At 38.6% G+C, this 23,748-nt stretch overlaps 1 protein-coding gene across 8 annotated transcripts in view; it reads right to left on the reverse strand.

Annotated features, from left to right (window-relative positions):
* The window catches only part of ABCC9 (ATP binding cassette subfamily C member 9), a 73,952-nt gene that overhangs the window by 44,127 nt on the left and 6,077 nt on the right, over nucleotides 1-23,748 (reverse strand). For 7 of the 8 annotated variants that reach the window (XM_040596061.1, XM_040596066.1, XM_040596065.1 and 4 more), the window contains 12 exons: nucleotides 23,217-23,291; nucleotides 21,505-21,670; nucleotides 18,986-19,127; nucleotides 18,496-18,617; nucleotides 17,314-17,480; nucleotides 16,376-16,618; nucleotides 9,998-10,192; nucleotides 7,078-7,242; nucleotides 5,359-5,514; nucleotides 2,465-2,599; nucleotides 1,003-1,165; nucleotides 320-360 (listed from right to left, as the gene is read on the reverse strand). In XM_040596061.1, coding sequence (XP_040451995.1) covers nucleotides 320-360; nucleotides 1,003-1,165; nucleotides 2,465-2,599; nucleotides 5,359-5,514; nucleotides 7,078-7,242; nucleotides 9,998-10,192; nucleotides 16,376-16,618; nucleotides 17,314-17,480; nucleotides 18,496-18,617; nucleotides 18,986-19,127; nucleotides 21,505-21,649 — 1,674 coding nt within the window. In that variant the 5' untranslated portion in view covers nucleotides 21,650-21,670; nucleotides 23,217-23,291. The remainder of the gene's footprint in view (nucleotides 1-319; nucleotides 361-1,002; nucleotides 1,166-2,464; nucleotides 2,600-5,358; nucleotides 5,515-7,077; nucleotides 7,243-9,997; nucleotides 10,193-16,375; nucleotides 16,619-17,313; nucleotides 17,481-18,495; nucleotides 18,618-18,985; nucleotides 19,128-21,504; nucleotides 21,671-23,216; nucleotides 23,292-23,748) is intronic. The other variant, XM_040596062.1, reaches the window with a different exon arrangement.

The following is a 23,748-nucleotide window of genomic DNA, read 5'->3' on the forward strand; positions in this document are numbered from 1 at the left end:
ACCTGAACCCCCTTCAAAATGAGAACTTCTCAAAATGGGTCTTCTTTCAAGTTGTAATAATTCCTTTTTTTCTTTCTTATAGCAAAAATTTCTATTTCTTTTTGTGTTTACCAATGCAAACCACAGCTAGTGAAATACTGGCTCTGAGAATGGTCGTTTTCAGTGTCATTCTATTGTACAGTTGGCAGAGCCATATTGTCTCATCTGCTGGTTTTATGAGGAATATGTCCTACAATAACAATGGTATCCCTTCATTTTTTCTCCCCCACTCTTTTCCTCTCCCTTTTTATAAGGAAAAGTAAAAAACCCCATATCTTACTGCAAGAACTGCTGCTATTGGTATGGCTGCATTCATAAAAACTGTGAAAGAGAAATAAAATAGGCATCAGATTGTATGAAATAAAAAAAAACCAAAAAAACAGTTTTAGAATCAGTTGTATGGCATTAGAAGAGGGCAGTTATTTCCAATTCAGTTAATTAAAATTCCCAAAGGAAAATTGCTCTGCTGGGAGACATTTCCTTCCATGACAGAGAGAGGTCTTAAACACACAAATAAGCCAAGGAATTATCTCATTTGTATCTCTTTAGTGAACTGGGATAAAAAAGTTTTATGTGCACAATTATTATGCAACACAACTAAAACGTTACCCTCTCAGCTCTTCTAGATCACAGAAAACACAATTTCTTTCAGACTAATTTATCTTTGCTATAATCAAAGTTGCTAATATTATCTGGAGCCTCCTTACTATAAAGCAATTCATAGCTGTAATGTCATAATGAACATGACAGAAAACGTACTGCAAAAAAAAATCAGCAAAATATACTCAGTATTTTCAAGTTTCTGTGTTATATATTTGTCGTGCCTTTTAATTTTAATCACATTCCATACACACACAAAAAAATGTGATAGGCACAGCTGTATCTTGCTTTAGTTGAAGTCAGGAGGAATGCTGACGTGAAGAACAGGATCTGCTTCAGAGAGCTAAAAACATATTTACTTACTGGAAAGAGATGTATGAAGTGCAAAAGTTTTGAGACTGGTGAGCTCCTTCATTCTTGTTTCTTCCACACTAGTACAAAATATGTGCTCCCAGGCATACAGCTTTAATAACTTAATGCCTTTTAGTATCTCATTGGTTTTCTTTAATCTTTCAGTAGAATAGTCCTTCATTTCAAAAGAAAGCAAGTATAAGAAATTGATAATGGTTTGTAGTTTTAACGGGAATAATCTTTTCCTTTCACTTCTATTGTAAAATTCAGTAAAGATTTATAATTTTGTTTGTGATTTTGTACAGGGTTTCAGTTGCTATACTGAGTAAAGCAATATAAAATTACTTGTTCTTTGGAGATATTAAAATGCTTACAAACATGAGGGGAAATTAAATGACCCTGTTCTGAAAAGAAAAACAAACCAAAACATCACCTGCATCCACCTGCAGGTGGAGGGTGAAACTCGGGGAGGTGGATTAGTAGGTCTGTGGTATCCATAACAATAGACATACAACTACATGTGTGTAATTGCTGCTACAAGATTCATTCTGGAATTCATACAGACCGGTCATGAAAATAAGTGAGATGTTTATTGATATATTTAGCTAATTGCCCCTCACCAGAAAACAGTAATTAAAAGTTTTGGTAAAATCGTAATCCAAAAGATGTCAGAGGAACTCAGAAAAGAGCAAAAAGAAAGATTCAGACCATTTCTGAAATTACGCCAAGATAAATCCTCTGTTGGTATAAATTGGCACAACTCAACAGGGTTGATGTGTGCTGAAGATTAGGTCCATCCATGTATAATTTGCTTACTAAATATTAAGATTAAAAGGATCTTTAAATATTTGACAATTCAAACATCAAAGGTTGATTCTAAAAGTTCAAGGATCACAAGAATAAAGTTAAAAATTAGACAAAGTTTCAGAATCCATTTCTAATTGGCGAACTAAATTAGCCAGCAAAATAAATTTAGAGCTCTGAGGAATGAACAACAGATATTAATCCAGTAATGTCAGGTGATGTTTAGAGCATACCAAAGCTTGGGGTGAGAGCATAAAGTCTCCAGTCATTTCAGAGGGTGTTGTACACATTCTTTTAATACTGTCCTCCTATAATTTATCAGCCATTTGTACTGTTTGCTTTCATCCCATGAAATACAACATCTGAATGTAGGAATAACATGCTTTCATGGAATTGAATTCAGATAAAACTGTGCTAGTTGGGTGAAAAATACTCTCTGCAGAGAAGACAGGTCACAGCGCATACTTTTTTCAGATTCTTGTCTGACAAATGTCAGGAAGGAAGAGATACTGACCCACAGGAAAACAGAAAGGGAGGGATGACGGAATTAAGGGATGGCTCACCCAAACCTCCGCAATGAATATTCACTAACAATAGGAACAGAATCCGGAACACCTGGTTCCCTGTTCTCATTTCTGAATCACAAATGTCACTGAAATAATTTACTTACAAGAGTGCTCTTCTGAGCCTCAGCCAACTTGGTAGCTATGAAGTACTGTATTGGAGCTAACAGTACAATGACAGCCGCACCGACCAAGGCACTCACTCCGAGCAAATTATAGAGTAGGATCACACCCATTATTATCTATAAAGAAAAAAGTGACATTGGAAAAAAAGGAGATTTGAATATGCCAGAATGATAGCAAGAAAAAAACCAAACTTGTTCTTCCAATAAACAGTTAAATGGTTCATAGAATCAGCTGAGCCTGGACTTCAGAAGGTCATGTTTAGTCAAGTGTGGGAAATGAACCCAGAAGCCTTTTTTTTTTGACATTAACTACATAGTTTGTGTTACTGCGTGGCAGTCATAAGTCCAAATGAGGTTTCCACAGAACTAATGGAGCACTAAAATGATGGTGCTTGCCCCAGAGCTTTTTACAGAATCACTGGCCTCAAGTATTATTTACACTGGAGCTCCTTACATCACTCTGGAAGTATTCAAGGGTCTTAGGACTGTTGTGACTCAAGTTGCATTCTGTTGTAGTGGTCCTCTTGCAACTGCAGGGAGAGGCCTGTCTAAAGGCACTAAAGTATGAAGCAGATGCGCTGGGAGTGACACAACCTGAGCTTGTGCATCAGTATCATGTAGCTCTGTAGGAAAATACCAAGATGCTACCTTAGCCCTACAAAGACTTTGGGAACACTTCCCACAGAGGTTTACCTGGGAATGGCTCTGATGCAACTACCATGATTCTGGGTCCTGAGTTAGTACAAGCTCTACTACATAAGTATTTTTATTTAAAAGCTCCACTTTATGGTACAGAGATGTCCTCAGGGATAATAGGGCACACAGAACAGGTTCCCTACTTAATATTTTTGTTATCTTTTAAACAAGTCAGTTCTGTCTTTAAATCTGCCTTCTTATTATACAATATCAGAAATAAGAATAAGTGGAGTTCAACATTTTGACAGGATTATTTAGCTTGTCAGGCTTCTGTAATGTAAGTTAGCATACCTAGATAACATTTTTTTAGCAGACTAATACAAGGTTACAGGTAGCAATTTATACTTGCATAAACTGAAGTCCTTACTGGGTGCCTGAACCTGCAATGAATTTTTGCCCTGATAGCAGGCCATAATTGGTGGATACACAATATATTTTCTAAGATTCACCCCGATCTTCAGAGGTTATGGCTATAAATGATCATACTGGATAGATATAAGTTTGGTATTTGCTACTAGCTGTTCTGCTCGAGGAGGGGGCAGCCTTGACAATTACTGTTTCTTGGAACATCCCTTGAAGCTCAACTCCTTTGTATAAGGCAAGACAGGACAGTACTATCACCTTTCCCACAGTGGTATAGTTATAATCCAACTCATCGGTACCAAAGGTTAGTTTCTTCCCTCTCTTTTCCAAAAAACAGCCAATTGAGCTTATTACCACAGAAAGACATATTACCACAAAACCAGTGTCATTGATACCAGCTGCATAATATTTTGAGAAGTAAATAGTATTTGCCTTTCAATTTTACTGTTGGAGCAAAAGTGTAAGGTAATTGCTATGATTAAGAGCTTAAGAGCAGAAGGAGCCTTGTTACATCCTTGGCAACAGATGCTTACTCACCAAGTGCACTCATCAGATACAAATTCATGGGTGATGCTATGCTCGTTCCCAGTCAAAGCTATGGTCAAGCTACTCGTGTTCCCTGTCTCCTGATTGTCTGAAGGTGAACTACAGGGATCAGCAAAATCAGAAGCTTCCTCAAACCAGCCTTTTACAGTAGTGGTGAGGAAGGCCATTACATTTCTACAGTGGGTGGGACAAAGACTTTATTAGAGACAAATGATGGTGAATTTAGGCTACATATAATTATCCACCAGCCACAGCAATCAGATTAGCTGTTCATTTAATAACATTTGAAGTATTAACAGCAACACTTTCAAATTAACCTGGATGTGAAACGACTTAAAATGAAACTGTCTGTATTATTTCTAATTTCTGTTACCAAGTAAACTTTTTTGTCTTTTTCTACATAAATTATTTTATGACTCTCTAAATGCTACCTGATCCATTAGTAGTAGTAATATTGTTAATTATTGTCAAAGATTACTGATACAGTTCCAGGAATTTCAGCAAAACAAATCTGCTAGAAGAGTAGGTTTTGTGCCTTTTAAAAGTTGTTTAATGTCAGTGAGATTACCCATAGGAAAGGACCAGGCCAATCCCACTCCAAGCTTAAATTCTGAAGGTGCTACAGGAGTCCAAGTGTCCTGGAAAATCAGCATGGCTTAGGTCATTAAGTCATACAGCATTTTTGAAGGTTTCCTTCAGGCTAATAATTTTTACCTTTCGTTCTTACAGAACTTTCCCAGCCTTGCTAAGAACCAGATGTTTACAGTAACTAAGCTTGTTTAGATGAGAGCCTCTCTGAGCATTTCGTGCAGCGCACTGTCGGTGCTGCTGTCAGTCACGGAGCAGGATTCAATCGCCTTTTGCTCCTGCCGCAAAACACGGTTAGGAGTGCACACTGCAAATGTAATACTTAGCGCTGGTCAGATGCCTGTGCTGCTGCCATGTGGCAGAAATAAAAGTAATGACTTGTGCCAGTAGTGGAAGAAATATGAGCAGGGAGAGGATGACAGGTCATCATTCTTAAAGTCACAGAACACATCCATGACATGGAAATTCTGCTCAAAAAAATCCTCTCTCTTTACCGGCCCTCGGAGACACAACCTCCCCGCCTTCAGAGGAGATAATGGGCCACGTTTCTGCTTGTTAGTCTTCTGGAAAATGAGTGTGAAGTCCAAGTTCCCCTCTGGATTTGGTAGTAGTCTCACAGACATATACTCTTTTCAACCAGCTTGGAGGATCACTGAAATCAGGCCCTTACTTTGATGCTCTACCTGAACAGGCATTGCCCACAGATTGGGGCACAGGAACAAGAACCACATTAATTGATTTGTTTCTATGGCAACCAAGTTATTGATTTGTCCCAGCGTCATCTCTCCCATGGACAAGTTGGATGTAGAAAGCCTCAGGATCTTATTATATATCATTGCCTGTAGGAAAGGAATAAAATGGAAAATATGAAAATGATTTAATTACAAAACAACAGCAGCAGCAGGACGTTTCAAACTGTGGTATCAGTCTTTACTTAAGATAGCCCTTCTCCCAGTCTCTCACCTGACATAGAGAGAGAGATGGAGACAGAGTGAGAGAAAGCACAAAAGAGAGAACTGACTTTAAAAAACTCCAATTCCTCTTAAAAGGTTTGTTGCTTAATGCAGACCTAAAACAGAACAAAATGACAACAAAACGTCAAAATTCAGGAGACTGGGCAAAGATCTTTTTTTAACAGACATTTGGTGAGCCTGCTTTTTTGTGACACTGTCTGTCAAAGAGATCCTTGTTTCTGATAAAGTAGTTAAACTCATGCTATGAAGTTTTGATCAGGGTGGTATGTATTCCTTTGGGTTTCTCTCCTTTACCTGGCCACCTATTTCCATAAAATCTGTAGGAACTTAACAGTGTTTAAAATTAGTCAGGGCTTGTATCTACCACAATTTTAAAGACAAATATTGTGAGCCCAGTCACAGTTATAACCAAATATCAAACACTGCAGCTTCAAGGAAGTTTTAAAAATAATTCTGTGCTCTTTGCTCTGTTTTGTCCATGTGCAGGGTAGATCCTGTAGAATTAATCAGAAATGCCTACAGACCATGGCGAATTACATCAGCTCCATATGGTCCTAAGAGTTCCCATTTTGGCAAGTGGGAGTCACAAAAGCACAAGGAAATAATCAGGTATTCTTTCTTCACAGATAGTGTGTACCATCTATCCTGGGAGAAGGCAGAAAATGTTTGAAAGAGCTACATCAATCACAGTGTGCACAAAAAAAAGAAGCTTCCACACCAAGATGGTACTCCTATGGTTAGTTACACCTGGCAAAGCATCCGTTCTAGCTTCCGTTTTGCACACAGTGCTGCTGCTGTCTGTGGAGTCTGGTCTGTGGACATCCCTGCTACAACCCACCCACATTCTGAGCTGGAGCTGCTGGCTCCAGTTCATAAACATGACTTTCACAGAGGGTTAATGGATGCTGGGTTTAGCAACAGTTTTGCAGACGAATGACTCCTGTCCCATCCCACGGCACTCTGTGCAAAAGGGCATAAATATTCAGAATCACCACTCACAATACATTGGCAACGTTCCCGTAAAACATAGCTCGGCCAAAGATATGCTGCAGATGACTCTGTTCACAGTCAGCAGAAGTAACCAGCAGAAACAAATGAACAAAGCAGATGCAGAGCAAAACCGATACTGCTTATCTTCATATACTAAACATCATCTGCAAAGGTATGTTCTTATATGCACAGAGTGAGTGTTAAACTTCTACATGTTATTATGATGGGTTTAGTTTTTAGCAAAAGGAATTGCTGCCATTATTTTGGCTATGTCAGTGATACTACTTTTTCCAGTTTTCTGTATAAAAATACAGTGCATATCTTCTCTCGAACAATTGTTAACTGAGTCTTCAGATAAAGAACAAGACAAATGAAAGTACAAAGCTCAAGTTATTATTAGTGAATTTCTTGGCAAACCATGGGAACATCTTTGCTCACCAGTAAAGCACCTCGCAGGTTGATGCCTGTTTCTGTAGTCACATAGTAGGATGCCTGCAGGAATGTCCTCTGCAAGATAAGGGCCAGGAAGAGAAGAACTGCCAGAACATAAACATTCCTGAGGAATTCCTCTGAGGAAAGATATGAATTTGATGGATCCTTCACCTGGAAAGAAAGGAAAGAATTATGAAAGTGGCATAGGAGTGATTGTACGTTCTTGAGACACTGGAGACAAGAAAATCCAGTCATTGAATTAGAATAAAAATTATTGATGGTATTATGGGAAAGTAATAGAAATTAGATTTCTCACTGCCTTATGTTACCAAAATCATTTGGATACAAATTGAATACTCCATTCATGTTCCAAAGACTAAGGATCTTAACTTTTAGCAGCTCTAAAATGGATTGGTTTTAGCAGAACAGGGACAATGAGATCAACATGACTCCTTATCTTTAGTTTCTCCATTGAATTCTGGTGATTTGTAGGAAAGAAATGCTACTCAGTAGAAAATAAAGCTCATTCAACCTGCGCCACAAAGAAACTGCAAGAAAATATACTTTATTCTATAGGATTAGTTACTTATGTTGCATTTGCATGTCACGGAAAAAATTCCCTCCAGAAATATAGTCTATGATACCTGTGAATTCTGAATAAAATATGAGTATATATGCCAGTGTTCCCCACAAAATGAGGTTTAAATGCCTCAATGGGGAAAAAAATCTTATTTAAATCACTTATTTGTTTTCACTTTCTAGTTTTTATGTTCACTGTTCTGCTCTGTTTCAGGCAGAAAAGGGAACAAATGTACCAAAATACCGCAAGGAAGGATGTTCCTTCGGTATTTCCGATCCAGCTGGAAGCAGGATGTACTGGAATTCTTACAAGGAAAAAAAAAAAAAAAAAAAAAAAGGAAAAAAGCCTGTTCTACTGAAATACCCAGCCTGCTTCTGAGATGAAAGGTTTGGGAAATACTGGAAAGTAAACCATGTGCCTATCCTCTTGAAGATTCCTGCATCACTCTGGATTTCTGTCACCCACCGTGAGACTGCAGGCAGGAGAGAGGTGCTCCAACCTCCAGGCTCACCTCACTGTAGTGATCCCAGCCTCTCCACTACACACACCCCCTCTGCCACAGGCAGCTGACACCCAAAATGTGTGTGTAAGCACCCAACAGTGTTTTGAAAAGCCCCAATGTCTGTAAGACACCTAAATACCACTGAAATAATAGGACTAAGTGGCTCAACCAGCCCAAGACTCCTTGAAACGAGGATTGCTTAAGTGCATGAGTGGTTAGATAACTATATTTGAAAACTCTTCTCTTAATGTTCTGCCACGTCTAACTTCCCCATGTTTACATAGTGGGGATATCAATAATAAAATAATATTTGTAGGTACCTTTATCAATGTATCTAGAGTTCTCAGAAATTATGGGGGAATAAGGATACATTTATATTAATTCACATTAATTTAAACTAGAGAGAATCTAAAGGAGAAATGCATAATACCAAGAACAGCCAAGAGAAAGTTTATCAAAATCCATAAGAAATGCATTCTGAAATGTATCCAAGAGAAACAGTGACTGTCACCAAGCCAGGCCCTTGGAGTGGTTTCAAGTTCTCCAATTATTTTAATCTTCCCTTTAGCCAGTGTTGATTAAAATTAAAAAAAACCCAGAACTAAAACCACTACACTGAATTGTACAAAAAAATAAAGGAAGTAGACATGGTACATATTCCTAAATGTGAGATCCAGAAATGAACATTTTCAAGTTTAAATACCTTGTTTGCTCAAAATGGAAAAAAACACCCATTTTTGAAGGCAAAATATGCACTTTGCCTTTTAACTCCGTGGTTCAAATCCAACACATGGAGGTTCAAGGATGATAAAGAGCTTTATTTGATAAGATGCACAATTAAACTCTCCTTCAGTACAATGGCTGAATGAGAGTCTAAAGCCAAATTCAGTCAAGAAAATGAATGTCAGGAGTGAGCAGCCAAGAAGATGATATTTGGATAGTGATGACAGTCAAATGCTTTATCTGGAGGGGAATACGTTATTCCATTACATACCTATCTGCTCATTCAAGTACAAAACATTTACTGCATAAAGTGTATGGAGATGTTTCTGTAGAAGACAGAAGCAGGAAAATTCCTTCATCATATTTTCTTTGCTGTCAGCTAGTAAAATAATTTGTATGTTTTCACTAGTTACTAATAAATACTTTCACTTATGATAGAAAATGTTCTGTATCAGAGGCTTGCTCAGTGCTTAGAGGTGATCTCCAAAAGTTCAGTCTTGGTGAAACTTGAAATGATCTGTGAACTAGTATCTTTTGTGCATCTCTAGTATCAAGAATGCCATTGAATAAAGTGGATGCTTCTCAACTTCTCACATGAGCCAATGCATTTCATCACAGCAACAAGTAGTATAATCAGTCACAAGTAGGGAGTGACTACTCTTGGTTTCCCAGTGGAAAACAGATTTCAGAAAGCTCAAGCCTGTCAGTGGACTACAAATGGACAGAAATTAAGCAAAATTCCTAGACTCACCCTTGCTGCATGCATCATTGAGGCACCACCAGCGGGTGTCCTGCCTGAACTGAAGAGGCATAGCTGCATAGGAGCAGAAAAGCTATTCCTTCTCCCCAGAACTGCTGGGATGACTCCACCAAGAGGCAGACAGCTGGGCAACTGTGGGAAGCCTCCGCTACCTGTGTCACATTCATACCAAAGACTTCCACTACTTAGGTTTATAACTTGACTGTCATTCACAAAAAAGATAATTTGCTTGAAAGAAACAAAGAAATAATACAAAGATGGTCATAGATGTATAAAAGCATGCAGCCAGACATATTCAATACCTGGTAGGAATCTAGAACTACTACCAAACAAAGTCTTTCAATCCATGTTGTCAGGTTACCTTTTCTGTCGTATTTGTATTGTTGGTTGTATTCTGGAAGCCCTGGACAATGCCAGAAATGCATAATGGCCCAGCAAAACCCAGCAAGTCAGCCAAGTAACGGAACGTGCTGCTGAGAAGAATTGGTCGGCCAAAAGCACTGTACATGGCTAACCATATGGAGGGACTCCGATTGGGCTGGTCTGCTACCTTTTTCTGGAAAACAGAGAAACAGGTATCAATGCAACAAGAAGAAGCCTCCCTGGCTTTACATAGCAACTTCCATTTCATTTCTGTCTGGATGCCCAAATGGTTCCTGAAGGGTGTTTTGGACTAGGTGAGGTAGCAAACATGTTGTAGATATCAACAGTTTTCAGCCATTCTTCACAGCAAATTCAAATCCTGCCTCCACTTGGTAGCTGTGGTTTCTCACCTCTAAATCCTACCACTTTCCTGAACCTGTGAATGCAGGAATGCAAACACAGATTAATCGCACTGGCACGTAGCCATAGCTCCTTGTCACATGTGCACTCAGGAAAAGGTCTGGCCTTTCAACCCCTTGCTCAAAGGGGTAATCTCGGCTTTCACAGTAGCTGTGAAACCACTTGATCCAGTAAAGGCTTCTGATGTGAGAAAGGGCTTGAAGGAATAAACATGGACAGACACCTACAACAACATCATTTAATTTAACTTATCTGGATTTTTTTTTTTCTATCTCTTGGAATCCTCCCAGGAAGACACACTTCAGCTGATCTCTAATTACTGTGCTCAAAAAGATGAAAGTAACAGGCTATGTTGGGAGGTAAGATTAAATCAAATAAGGGTCCTTTCTAGCCTTCAGTTCTGTGAATGTATGCAGTATCACAACTCTCGCCCTAAACCACCAGCCAGCAGCTATCTCTTTATCTAGTCAGAGGAGTTCTGGTATTTCTGAGGTCCTTTCAATCTAAAGAAGAAAGGGTTTTAGTGAACAGATCCACGGTCTGCAGAGTGCTTCCTTGCACTTCAGGCAGCAGCTTTTGACACTTTAAAAAAGCATCTGTCAATTTTCAAGTAGCACAGATGCCTGTAAATTGTAACCCAAGCCAAGCCCTCTTGAGTGTTCACAGACATTTTAAGTATAGCCCAGTAATAACAACGCCCTGCCCCAGCAAATTAACCAGAGAAAAGCAAGTGTGCTGTGCTCTGCCTGGCTGCCTCAGGTCTTTTTTCTTCTTTTCTCGCCTTTTCCTTTTATGCCACTTCAACTGTGGGACAGAATATCTGCATGGTGCCAAAAATGTACAAGTGTACAGGAGGGCCAGAGAGCTGCGTGCTGGCTTCTAGAGCTCAGGCCAGGCTGGTCATACCCAATGCCAAGAAGCTTGGTACAGAGAAATAAGAAGCATGGGGACAATTTAGAGCTAACATTTCCGAAAGTGTTGAGAATGAAACTGCTTCTTCTGAGGAGAGGAAGAGCAGGAGGGCCTCACGTGACCTTCCCAGGCAGAAGGCTCTGAATTCATTGTCTACTGGGTTTTGAGCCAGAATGCACTGCACGAGCCACTGCTGTCCTCCTCAAACCAACAACCCGCATTTAACGGTTTGATGGGAGCTTGGCTAACTGATTAGGAAAACACATCAACCATCTTCTGGAAAAAGTTGCACATACTATTCTGGGCATTCAGTTAAGGGTGAATTTGGTAAATGGCAATGACAAATCCTTATTTCTTTAAAAAGATTTTACTATTTTAATAGCCATTTTCACTATGACTACAATTGACATAATTGTCATCACTACATGAAATCTATTTACTTTTCATTGGCAAAAATATTAAATTAAATTAAATTACCTAATAATGTCTATTGCTAAATGCCATTTTTTCTTCTTTTTTGATCAGGACTTTAAATTAGCTAAAGTATCTAATGAGGAGGGGGGAGAAAGAAGAATAGATTTTTCTTCCAGTCTTAAGCTTTTTTCCAGAATAGTTCTTGAGGCCCAGTGTTATGGGCTTGCAGTATGGCACGTTGTATGAGCCAACCCTATCCTCTATTTAGGTGCTGAAGGATGATCTGTCAATCACCACTCATTATAGCTCTCTGATGACTACTGATGTTTCAGAAAATCCACAACTGAAAGTTTGGCCAGTGTCATAAGAATTAAACAAAAAGCTCTGTCTGGGCTTTCTGCATCAGAAAAATGTTATTACAAAATGATTACTTCCTGCATTTTCCCAGTCCCTTTAAGCCTCTGTGGTTTGGGAAGCCACCTGAAGCCATGAGCTTCTCCTCCTGGGCCTGGGGGGTTGGAAGGACATACTTTCCTTCTAGAAGGTGAGAAGAAACATCTTAAAACATAATGTTAAAAATTACCCAGTTAAAGAAAAGGAGAGGAGCTGTACTGAAGACAGGTGACAGTTGCATCAATACAAGTATGAGCTTAATCAGTTTACACAACTGTGCATCTCAGTGTTCGTTTAAATTTGCAAGGATTATTTTTGCTAGAATGGTCAGTAGCATTTGTTGTGTTAATCAGCCAGGCTGGACTGCTGTTCTCACCTATGGCACTTGCTTAGGTTTTCTTTGCCTTTGTCACCTGCCTTTGAAATCACTGTAATTTTCTCTACCATGGGCACTCAACAGTTGAAATAAGGGCAAGTGAGACAGCACTCGCTGGTAAATCAAGCCACCTGTAAGGTATGCCTCAGTAAATATGGAAATCTGACTGTTCCCTTAGTGCTGGAGCTGACATGCCAGCCTGCTGCTGAGGGGCAACGCTCTTCCCTCTGGTTTCTAGCTAACACACTTTCTTTCCTCCTCTCTTTGCCGTAACAGGTAAGATCCACAGTGGCATGTGAACAGCAGGTATAGGAAACTAATGGTCCTGGACTTCAAAAGTTGCTTTTGCTATCCCATCCCAAAAGAAAAGCTTTCTATTGACCCTCAGGGCAAATTACATGGGATTTAGGTTGATGGGGTAAACCAAATGTAATATCAATGTACTAAATCTGTTTGGGGATATGTGATGTATGATGCATTAGTATGTGGTTTGAAACATCTACATCGCTTGTACAGAAACCGAAACAAAAGTCAAGCAACATCAGAAGCAGGATCAAATTTTGAGGGGTAGATATTATGTGACAAGGACTACCCACATACAGTACATTGGAGCCAAAATTTGGCTGTGAGAGTTTCATTGCATATCATTAAGGACTACTTTAGCTTCTTAATCTTAATAAAGAATTCTTTCTCTTCAGCAAAAATATCAATTAATGTAGTAGGAACTTTGACTGTGTATTAAAGAGAACATATGAATTTAAGGTCGAGTCTAACCCTATGTGCATCACTACTTATTCTGCAGAAGCAACCTTCCTATCTACAATTAGAATTTCTCCAGGATTCTTAGACAGGTATGACAAAAATACTATAGGATGAGGTATTTCTGTTTCTATATGAGACTTTCCAGAAAAGCAAAAACATACAGCAAGTCCATCTTTTAGAATATTTACTGATGTCAGGAAATAATGGGATATGGAAAGCCACTTGCAATGTGCTTTTTTGGCAAAACTTTGTTAAGGAAAAAACTCAAACAGCATATTTAAGTAAGATTAATTATCAAAAGAGCTTGTTTTACCTGTAGTTTTATAGTATCTTCTAATTTGAAAGAACACATGCCATGTTGTTTTCTTATGATATGCTGTGTTATGCTGTGTTGCCAAACAGAAACTATCTACAAAACCAGTAATAAATGACCCATAAATAACATATATCTCTTTAAATAATATAAATAATAAATGACGCCAATAAATGAAGTGATTACCAGACTAATAACTAATTAGAATGTTGATCACCAGTTATTTAGCCTTGTATTGTCTCATACTTAATATTATAATAAAAATACTGATAACTGGTTTTAAAATTCTATATACAATAAAATAGTATTAAAATTTAATTGATGTTTTGAAAAAAATTACTTTTAACTAAACAATTTTGAGCGGTGAATGTATTCATAATGCTAAGAACTGATTGGTGAAAATTTGAAAATGTAAAAAACCCCAGAACAGAACAGCAAATTCAGATTTGTCAACTGAGAAGTGTTAGCTTAGGTCTCATGTCAGTGGGCAAGCCTTCCTACTGCAGGAGCTGGAACAATTCTGTCTAAATAGATGAATATGTATTTCAGGAGCTGTCCACTGACATTAAAGGAAAAAAAAGGTTGAACCCAATGTTCACAGACTATGTTCACAGGTTATGCAAGTGGCAATACACTATTTTAGCAGAATATAGCAGCCATTAAAAGTTAATCTCAGAGCTTCTAGTTTATGCTTCTGTATGCTTGGGACACAGGTTTAGTAAACAGTGATTTTGAGCAAACGGTCAGCAAAATTTAACCTGACTCATTTCCCTCATGCTTTTATTTGGTGGAGAATCTTAGCTGGTTTCAGTTCTCTTAGCATGCAGAAAGGATAGCAAGACAATGCCACATTAGCTATCTCAAAGGCATTTTACAATACAGATTATTCATGGTCATGTTCAGCGTCTTTCATCAAGGCGTGATAAGGCAGCTTTGGAAAGGGGCAGAAGCTCTCTTTCTGCAGGGCCATGGAGCACAGCTGAGATCAGCTATCTCCAGGCACAGGCAGGGTAACCCCACTTAATCCAGGGGGCTCCCTTCACCAGCTGCAGAACATTAGTGTAAAATACAGTCTGGCAGCAGAGACAGTGACATATCATCTCTTCCCGATTGCAGACCATGCTTCAACCTGAAGAATTTTCTTAATTCTATAGCTGTTTTCTGACCCAACCGTGCACAGGCCAACACATTTCTCCCTGGGAGTGACCTGCAGCAAGTTCCACTGCCTGTCTCTTTGGATTGTCTTTAGCCTTCTGGTTTAACTTTATCTATGAAGTATCAGTTTACTTTAGGGTTACAGCCTGTTTTCGATTATTAGAGGCTGTGGTAATCTCAAGACTTTAAACAACTACAGAAACCAAAATACCTGCTGTAAGCCAGCTTTATAAACATAGCTGCATGGGTACGTTTCTGCAAGTCTTCATAGGTGCATGATGCACGCTGAGGGAAGCTATACACTGAAAGTTTGCATTCATGCACATGAGCAATAGCACACTTAGCTTGCCTTTTGGCATCTGAACCGCGTATTTGTGCAGACACACACAGTATCTGCGGATGTAAATAAGCTACAGAAGAATGCTTGCTCCCAGTCATGGTGACTGTCATGAGGAATGGCACAGGGACTCAAATCCTCGGCGCATGTAGGTGCCTAAGACTCTTGTCTCTTTAAGTAGGATTTAGGCACCAAATGCTTCTTTAAGGAGCTGGCCTAAGGGATGCACTTCTCCTTTGGTGTGAAAAGCTTAGTTCCTATGACTCAGTAGTTTTCTGCTTAAAGCAGCAGAGTCTTGGTCTCTAGTCTCTAGACTTTGTGAGCATCAACTACAAAAGGAAGGAGAATCAACCTAAATCTATTAAAACAGATTGTATTGATTATGGTTTCATTTCAGAGAGCACAAAAAGGAGTCTCTAGCTCCATCTCTGCTGGGAGCAGAGAGCTGCTTCTCACAGATTCCCCTTGAACTGCAGTTCTAAACCATACAATGCGTGGAAACATGTTTATCTGGTGTGTGCAGGAATAGGATTTATATGCTTTTTTCCTACATGCTACATTTTCCAAAGTGGCCTCTGAATGCCTGTATGAATGCCTCTGTTTATGCTTGAGAATCGGCATGTACATACAAATCAGACAGGCAGGCACTTGAATCCTTCCTCCTTTCTGCAAAACAAAATCTTTCTTTTTTTTTGGCAGAAACCACCAGCTTTAAGCACAAATGAAACACCACAGTTTTGCCTAGATACATCCAGAAGTTTCTCTGGAAACTCCTGCCCTATGCAATGAGTTTGCCCAACTATGTTTTCTGTACTGTGTCTGGCTGGGATGGAGTTAATTTCCTTCATAGCTGCCCTTATGGACTGGTGACTAGAACACTATTAAGACACCAATTTTTTTGGCTATTCTGGATGTATGGTTTTGGCTATTTCTCTTTCTGGAGAAAAAAGTGAAGATGAGTTATTCCAGCTGGAACTATGGACAGAAAGTCTTCTAATTTAACATTCTGTCATAAGTAACAAAGTTTCAAACAAAGCTTTCACTTGTAAAATGAGATCGAGCAAGTGATCAGTGTTATGGGTTTAGTTTCCAGTTGCTCTCAAGCTGGCAACTCTCCCTTCTCTCACTTAAAACCAGTAACCATTAGATTGCAACTTCCTAAGCCAAGTTTCACCTTGAAACAGACAGTGCTAAGTTAAACATTCCTAAAACTAGGCTTTTGTAGAAGCAGAAAAAATTCAATGCGACACTATAGTTTCTAAGGCCAAACAGTGACGTGAACATCTGTAGTTACCTTTTGTTCCTCATATGCTTCTTTGAGACAAACGTAATTTGTCAGTGCTCTCATTGCAATTGGAAGCTTTCCAATCGCCTTCAGATCCACAGGTTTCTTGTGAGCAGATATAATAAGAGTATTCATCCACCAGTAAGTTGCCTTTGACAGCAAATTGACAAAGGGCTGCAGAAACCTCACCCCCAGATCCTGTAGATCCTCTGGTGGCTTTACTTTCTGAGGGTTCATGAAAAAAACATACCTCTGGAGAGAGGAAAATAGACAGCATGTGCTCAGGAATTTTATTATTAATGGTAATTTTTAGTAAAAATTATGTATAATACAATATAATACAACAATAATACAATTTGCATTTAAAGGTAATTATACATTGCATTTAAATATATTTTTGCATGTAAATAGGAGCATTTCTATTTTGACAACGCAACTGTCAGGAAACTGAGCAATACGGGACGTGGACACAGCTCTGTAACCTACCAGTACCACTTATCTCTATCTGAACAACAAAAAATAATTCTTGGGACATACTTACATGTTAAATTATCATGGGTAAGAACATATGTTAACTTATACTTTCCCTACATATGTAGTTTATCTGCATTAACATAGCAGATACTGTATAGATTACACAGACACGCACATACACCCTTACCTGCACAAATATGTATATCTATCTATACAAATATGTATGCACTCTCTGTGTGTATACATATACACTGGCACACATACATACCAAGTCCAGGGTACACATCAAGGACATACATTTTAAAGAGATGCCAGGTCCCACTGATTTCTATAGAATTAACCAGACATATATGGCTAAGCTAACCTTGGGACTGAACTTGGCACAAGCCAGAGTTACTGGGACTAAATATCCATTTCCATTCCCCCAAGGCACTACTGATATTTTTTCAGATTCTGATAAATAAACCACATACCCTAACTCGAATGACGTTGATCTCCACAGCCATCAGCAGCCCATACAGAATGACCATAATTCCAGTGATGCAGAAACGCAACTGAGAAAAAGGTACACCATCCTGGCAGTATCTTACAAGCTTAATCGTTTTGGTGACAAAGGCCATTATCCAGTAAAGAAAGAGAGCTGTAAAACAGGTGCACATGCATAATTAAAAAAAAAAAATAATTAAAATATAATACCAGTGCTGCAGAAGTTTTAGCTCTCAGACAGAAATACTCCATGGTTTAGTGCAATGCAGGCACAGTGATCCTCTATAGTACCAGCCTGTAGGCTGGCGATGTGTGATGTCAGCCAAAGTCAGGGACTCAGGTTCACAGAATTTGCTTTGCACCTCCTTTCCCCAAGTCACTCTTTTTCTTCCTGGGCCACTTGCCTTTAAAGAGATCCACAATGGTGGGTCTTCACACAATTACAAGAGTCCACTAGAAGGTAATCTGAAGGGTAACTTTGTTATTAAAATGAACAGAAATTAACTTAACTTGACAAATATCGTATTGTCTCTTTGAAAAAGCAGGGTGCATCCCAGGTGAGCATATGGAAATACAATCATTTTGAAAAAAAAGTTGGCATAGTTTAATATTTTCCTGCATCCTGCCTTGTATCTGTCAATGTCTCATCCAGGTTATTGAGTTACAGGTGATTTGGACAGTATACTTGTATGAAACACTATCCTGCAATTTCTAGTCAAATTCTTCTAGCCATCCCCTGACAGAGACAGTAGACTGGGTAATCTCAGAATCATTTGCAAAGGATGCTGAGAAACAACAGCCATCTGCACAGGATGGTTTGTGATCAGATTGCTATTAAAAGTGGCTTTTTAAAATAGTCTTTTTGACTGAAGACAAGTTTTTGCCTCAAAAGAATGAGCAGCATTAAAAAATACCCAAAAGCTCATGCTAGAAATACAATAGGTATACAATGCTTTTCCTTTTGTCATAATTTTTGAAAGCAGTTTTCAGTAGGTACCTTGTAAAAAGTGCAATAACTCCTACAATACTACTAGCTCAAAAAGCAGAGAATTACTTCTCTCTTTCTTAACATTTTCACACATTTCATCATCTTCTTCAATCTATGCAAGCTGACTTCGGCTAAGCTTCGCGGTTTTGTAAGAGTACATAAATATCAGACTTAGACTTACCCAACAGTAACTTTGGAAAGTTGGATGTTTCAATATTGTGGTAATAAACTATGGATACAGTGGCAGCCACAAATCCCATTATAGCTGGTAGAAAGAGATGCAGATGGCGAGATTTCATTTGCCTGAAAAGAAATAAGGTATAAATTAGTGTATTTGGTGTCTTTTTTCACCACTGTTACATTCCTAGGTGTTCTGCTAATCTATTTGAGCGGACAAACCGACATTCCTAGAGACAAAAAGTTTTTTTCATACAAATGCTTGAACTGTTGCCAATGTTTACTTGCATTATAGCTTGAGGGGAAAACAGCGAAGTGCTAAGAACAATTGTTTTATCTTCATCCCATTAAAATCCGGACAGTCCATGAAATGATGCCCCAGCTTTTTTGGGGAAAAAAACCTCCTTATGCCCTACTAGCCAGCCCATCACACATTAACACTATATATTAATGAAGGCAATTAGCTTGGCTACCCACCAAACACCATCACTTACGTGTCAGAAACTATGCCCTCTGCTATTTCACACACATGTACAAACAGGAGGGTGAATGTCAAGATCCACCGCAGGTTGTGTCCAGGGAAGTGCAGCCAGGTATTGTGGTGAATCTGGACTTTGGAGCTTTGGCTTCCCCAGCCTGGGAAATAATAGTGAAAGAGGAAGGTTATCGCACAGCCAGCCAGTGATTGATCTGGTTATCAATTCCCCATCCTAATCCATAAGTCACACTTAACAGTATACAATCAATACAAACCCCTACAAGACTATGGGGGCTGTTGTTACTAATATGATGACCCAGGAGTGTCTGGGTTGCCATGCAGCACCCCATAATTTTGATCTAACCCTGTAGACAATGGGACAACAGGCCTCCTCCAATTGCACAATTGAGGAGAAGAGGTCCCTGGCTAAGAGCAAAGATGAAAAAAAACCAGAAGAAATATGTCAGTCTCACCCTCACACAACAGACCGACAGATGTGAAGTGATGGCGTCGTCGTGTCTTTCCCAGTCACAGGCAAGACTGGATAAAGTTTCTAGCTGATATAAAAGTTGCATTCTCCAAGGAGGCCTCAAAGAGACACATTTACTTCAAACAAATAACATTTATTGTCTCTGTTTCAGGCCTGGCTGGGAGCACTGTCTCAGGGGATGCTGGACAGTGATTTCCCAGTCTCTGCTTCTCAGGCACAGCCCTGCCTCCTTGCCTAGTGCATTCCTGGCACATTAAAGTTCACAGCTGGACTCAGCTGATTTAATCACCAAATTAATCTTGAAGCCTATTTTCATGTCATCACCTCAGATAGCACCTGTTCTTTTCAGACAAAATCCTGTCTGAGGCCAGCAACCCAGAACGAAGCGGGACACCAGGGATCTGAGTGATGGGACAGTGCTGGGGGGAGCTGGGGACTGACCAGGGATTAACTTCTCATGATGGCGAGTCTTGTCCTGCGTGTTGCTTTGTCCTCTGTCCCTTCCCACCCTGGTCCAGGGCTGCCCTGAGTCAGTCAGCCCAAATGGCTGTACATGTCCTTCTTACTGTAAGGCAGCTCCTGGAATTCCCTGACAGGCTTCCAGAAGCCCATAGAGAATCCCAAGAACAGTACGTTTCAGGGAAGTAAAGAAACAAAACAAAAGAAATCAAAACCACCTGAGTTTAAATTCCAAGATATGCTTTTCATATGCAAGGATGTAGCATCTCATCGTGCCTAGAGGCTCATCAGGTGACTCAGAAACACATAAGCCAGAGCCCAGGTTTATTCGTTCCTGGAAACTGTCAGGATTTCACCATTTTGTCCATGTTTAATATGCAAAGTACTGCAGGAACAAAATATTCTCTCTTCTCCATATCCATCTCAACCATTTTCCATAGTTTCCCAAGATTTTCCTAATCTAATGCAGCTTTCTTTGACCTTGCTCCAATCTTTGTCTCTCCCAAGCTGATTTTCATTTAGTTAGTTTTCATCAACTGAATCTTGTTATACCTTTGATTGCCATGTACTGAGCGTCTTAGCCTACAGGTTCCTGTAGCCTATTATTCCTTCATTTCAGAGTCTTTTTGCTTAAGGGAAGTCATCAAATCTCTAGTTTGAATATAGTCCCAAATTCAAATTTTCACCATGGAAGAAATGTATTACTGCGTGTATGTGCAGCACCAAGATGGTAACATGGAAGAACTGACATGCCATTTTTCATTAAGTTGTAAGGAGAATATTCATTTTTATTAATACTTATTGTCTTTTGATGGTTATTCAAGTCTCTCTACCTCCTACGATGAGTTAGAAAGCCACTGTTTGACAGCTCTGAAAAAGTATTAAATTGTATTTGTTTCATCACTGCAAATAACTGGGATAAAAAGACAACTATAGAGAAAAAGTGTCATTAGAGTACTAGTTTAGATGGGGCTCTTTACAAGAATATAGAAGTCAGAGCTACTCCACTGTCCTAAGTTCTTCAATAGAGATTTATCATTTCTTATTTTCATTTCTGTGGAAAAAAATTATTTGTTCTGTTCTACTTCTGTGTACATATGTTGGCAAAAGAAGTATTTACTTCTTTTAAAAGTAAAAGTTTTTAAAGTTTTGTACGCTTCTCCTAGCCTTAGATCCAATTGCACATTTTGGATATTCTCTGAAATTCACATAACTTGAAGGGAATTCAGACCCACTGCCCTAAGACTTCTATTATCTAATAATAGCAAAGGATGCAAGTTGCCAGTTTCAAATCTGAAGAAAACCTCTCCAGAGAGACATTTCAAAGCATTTGGATCCGATTTCTCTGGTTATTATCCATCCTTTCATGCTGCTTAGTTCAGATTCGTATCTAAAATACCCAATATTTCAAGCAGGTTGGCTCACAATCTCTGGGTCAAGCCATTCTGCCTTTTCTTTTTAAAAATTAATAAATGCAAAGGCTCCAATGGTTTGCACCACAGGCCTCCAAGCACATATAAACATGGCTGAGTATAAATACATGCCCAAATGTTTGTAGGATTGTACAGCTCCATTTAATAACTTACCGATGAACAAAATTGGGAAGGTGATAAATAACAAGAAGACATGGGGAACCAGGTTGAGGGCATCCACAAAGCAGACATTTCTGAGGACACCAGCACTGATGTTATAGGCTGAAGCATTGTCATTACCACAAAATGCGAGCCTCATTGCTTCCAGAAGGTCTGACTACTACAAGAAAGAAAAAATAGTTGACTGCTAGCATTCCCTTTAGCTAAACATAAAATAAATAAACAGATACAGAAGGAGCACACTGAACAACCCATAGAGAATAATTCAGTTGTCCTTTGAAAATTCTTCTGGGCTTCATCAAATATAAGCACATTAGAATGAAGGCTGTGTTTATATTAAAATAATATTATTTATATTTATTTATATGTACTATTTGTAAGTACCAGTTATTAATTACACTATGCTATGTCTTGTAGTGTTCATTATATACTTTAATATTATGCTGCAAATGCTCTGTATTTGTGTCTGTATGAAGAACAAGTGTTGAAAAATAATCATTTTCATTTCTCATTAGAAAATTCAAATGCACATAAGCTGACTCCTGTGTGTTACTGCTTCTTTGATGAGCCAACATTCTTTGTGCAACATCTCTGTTCATACGATTTGTTGCACCGTGTTCTCAGTGCAAGCTCTGAACCTTTGCTATCTGTGATTTGGCTGCTTTGCATTTGCTGGTATTTTGTATTTCTTCATTGTCCCATTAGAACAATGGTCACACACACTAGTCATTACATATAATTGCCAAACTCTTAATCAAAGTAGGTTGTATTGAAGATGGCATAGGCAGTAATTCAGCATTTATGCTTGATTCTGCAAATCCTTACGCATGAGCTTAGCCTCATCTAAGCAGTGCTCTTATTTCCATGATTTCTTATGAGATTATCTTTGTACCAAGATAAGCTCATGCGTTCGTGCTTGCAGAGTGTAGGCCATAGTATGATACAGAGTAATGGCTAGCTTCTGGCTTTTATCAACTTCTACATCATTTATTTTTTAATTTTTCTTTATAAGAACATGAAACAAGATTGCAACCAAAATGTTTCCTTGCTGATTTTTTTGCCTGAGACTTATAAGCAGTAACATACTGCTGTAGAATAGGTTGTGTAAACTCATTTTCTCACATCTTTTTTTTTCCAAATTTTACATAGTAAAATGGAAAGAATACCTCTAATTCAGCAAAGTGTATGTATACTTTGGTGAATGTGTCTTTCTGCAATAACATTGGTATTAATGAGTTTTGCCAAATCAGAAAAACAGAGATGTGCAAAAAAATGCACAAACACAGTTTTTTTCAACAAAGTTAATTGAATGGGGAGGAAAAGGTTTTCCTTCTGTCCTCAAATAGTTCAGATTAGTTCTGTGAGCCTAGTTGTTTCAACAAGGTAAGCATAAACTACACAAGTACAGCCTTAGAGAAAGCATAAACATACTGATCTTCAAAAGAATACAGAGTTCAAAGAGGTACTTTGAACCTCTGTTAAATCCTCTTTTTGCTTTTAACTAACTTTTTGCTGGATCTGAAAAGTATAATCCATACTGAAATACATCAGTGAAATTTGTAAAGGAGTTTCATTGTAAAGAATATGATAAATGCAGTCCCTTTTCCAAACATATCAGCAATTTACAGTCTGAGATTTGCCAGAAGTTAAGCATAACTCAGTCATACGATGGACCACATCCTGCAAAAATGCATGCATGTACTTACTGTGGTGCAAAAGCTGACGGGCAACCCACTCAGTCTTCAGTAGAACACAACCCGATGGAGAGTTCGGCCCATTCTCTATAATGAATAGAGTGATATCACCACTACCATTCTATCATTTTATTTTTATACAAAAATATAGTCATAAATGCATATGACTAGCAACACAAAAGAAACATTGTGTTAATGTGAATTCTGTCTGAATAGACTGAGGAGTTATTAGCAAAACAAATACATTTTCAAAACTTTTCAAAAAACTACATGGCAATTGTCTGGTTTGAACTCATAAAAGCTTGACATGTCTCCTTTAAGAGAAACATAATGGTAATGATAATCTCTTGAAAATCAGAAGTGTTGTTTCCTCATTTTTATCGAAGGTCAAAAGTCCAAGGGAGTTCTTTGGGAATTTTCCTCCCTTTCCCACAAAGAGAACTCTTTTCTGAGACAACATAAAGATGCTATTGTGGTCTAGCGGTTGGATTGGTACTGAAAGGCAGGAGGGTCCTGGGTTCAAATGAGCTCTGAATCATTGACT

This window comes from Falco naumanni, chromosome 5 (genome assembly GCF_017639655.2).
Source record: "Falco naumanni isolate bFalNau1 chromosome 5, bFalNau1.pat, whole genome shotgun sequence".
In the NCBI taxonomy this organism is placed as follows: domain Eukaryota; kingdom Metazoa; phylum Chordata; class Aves; order Falconiformes; family Falconidae; genus Falco; species Falco naumanni.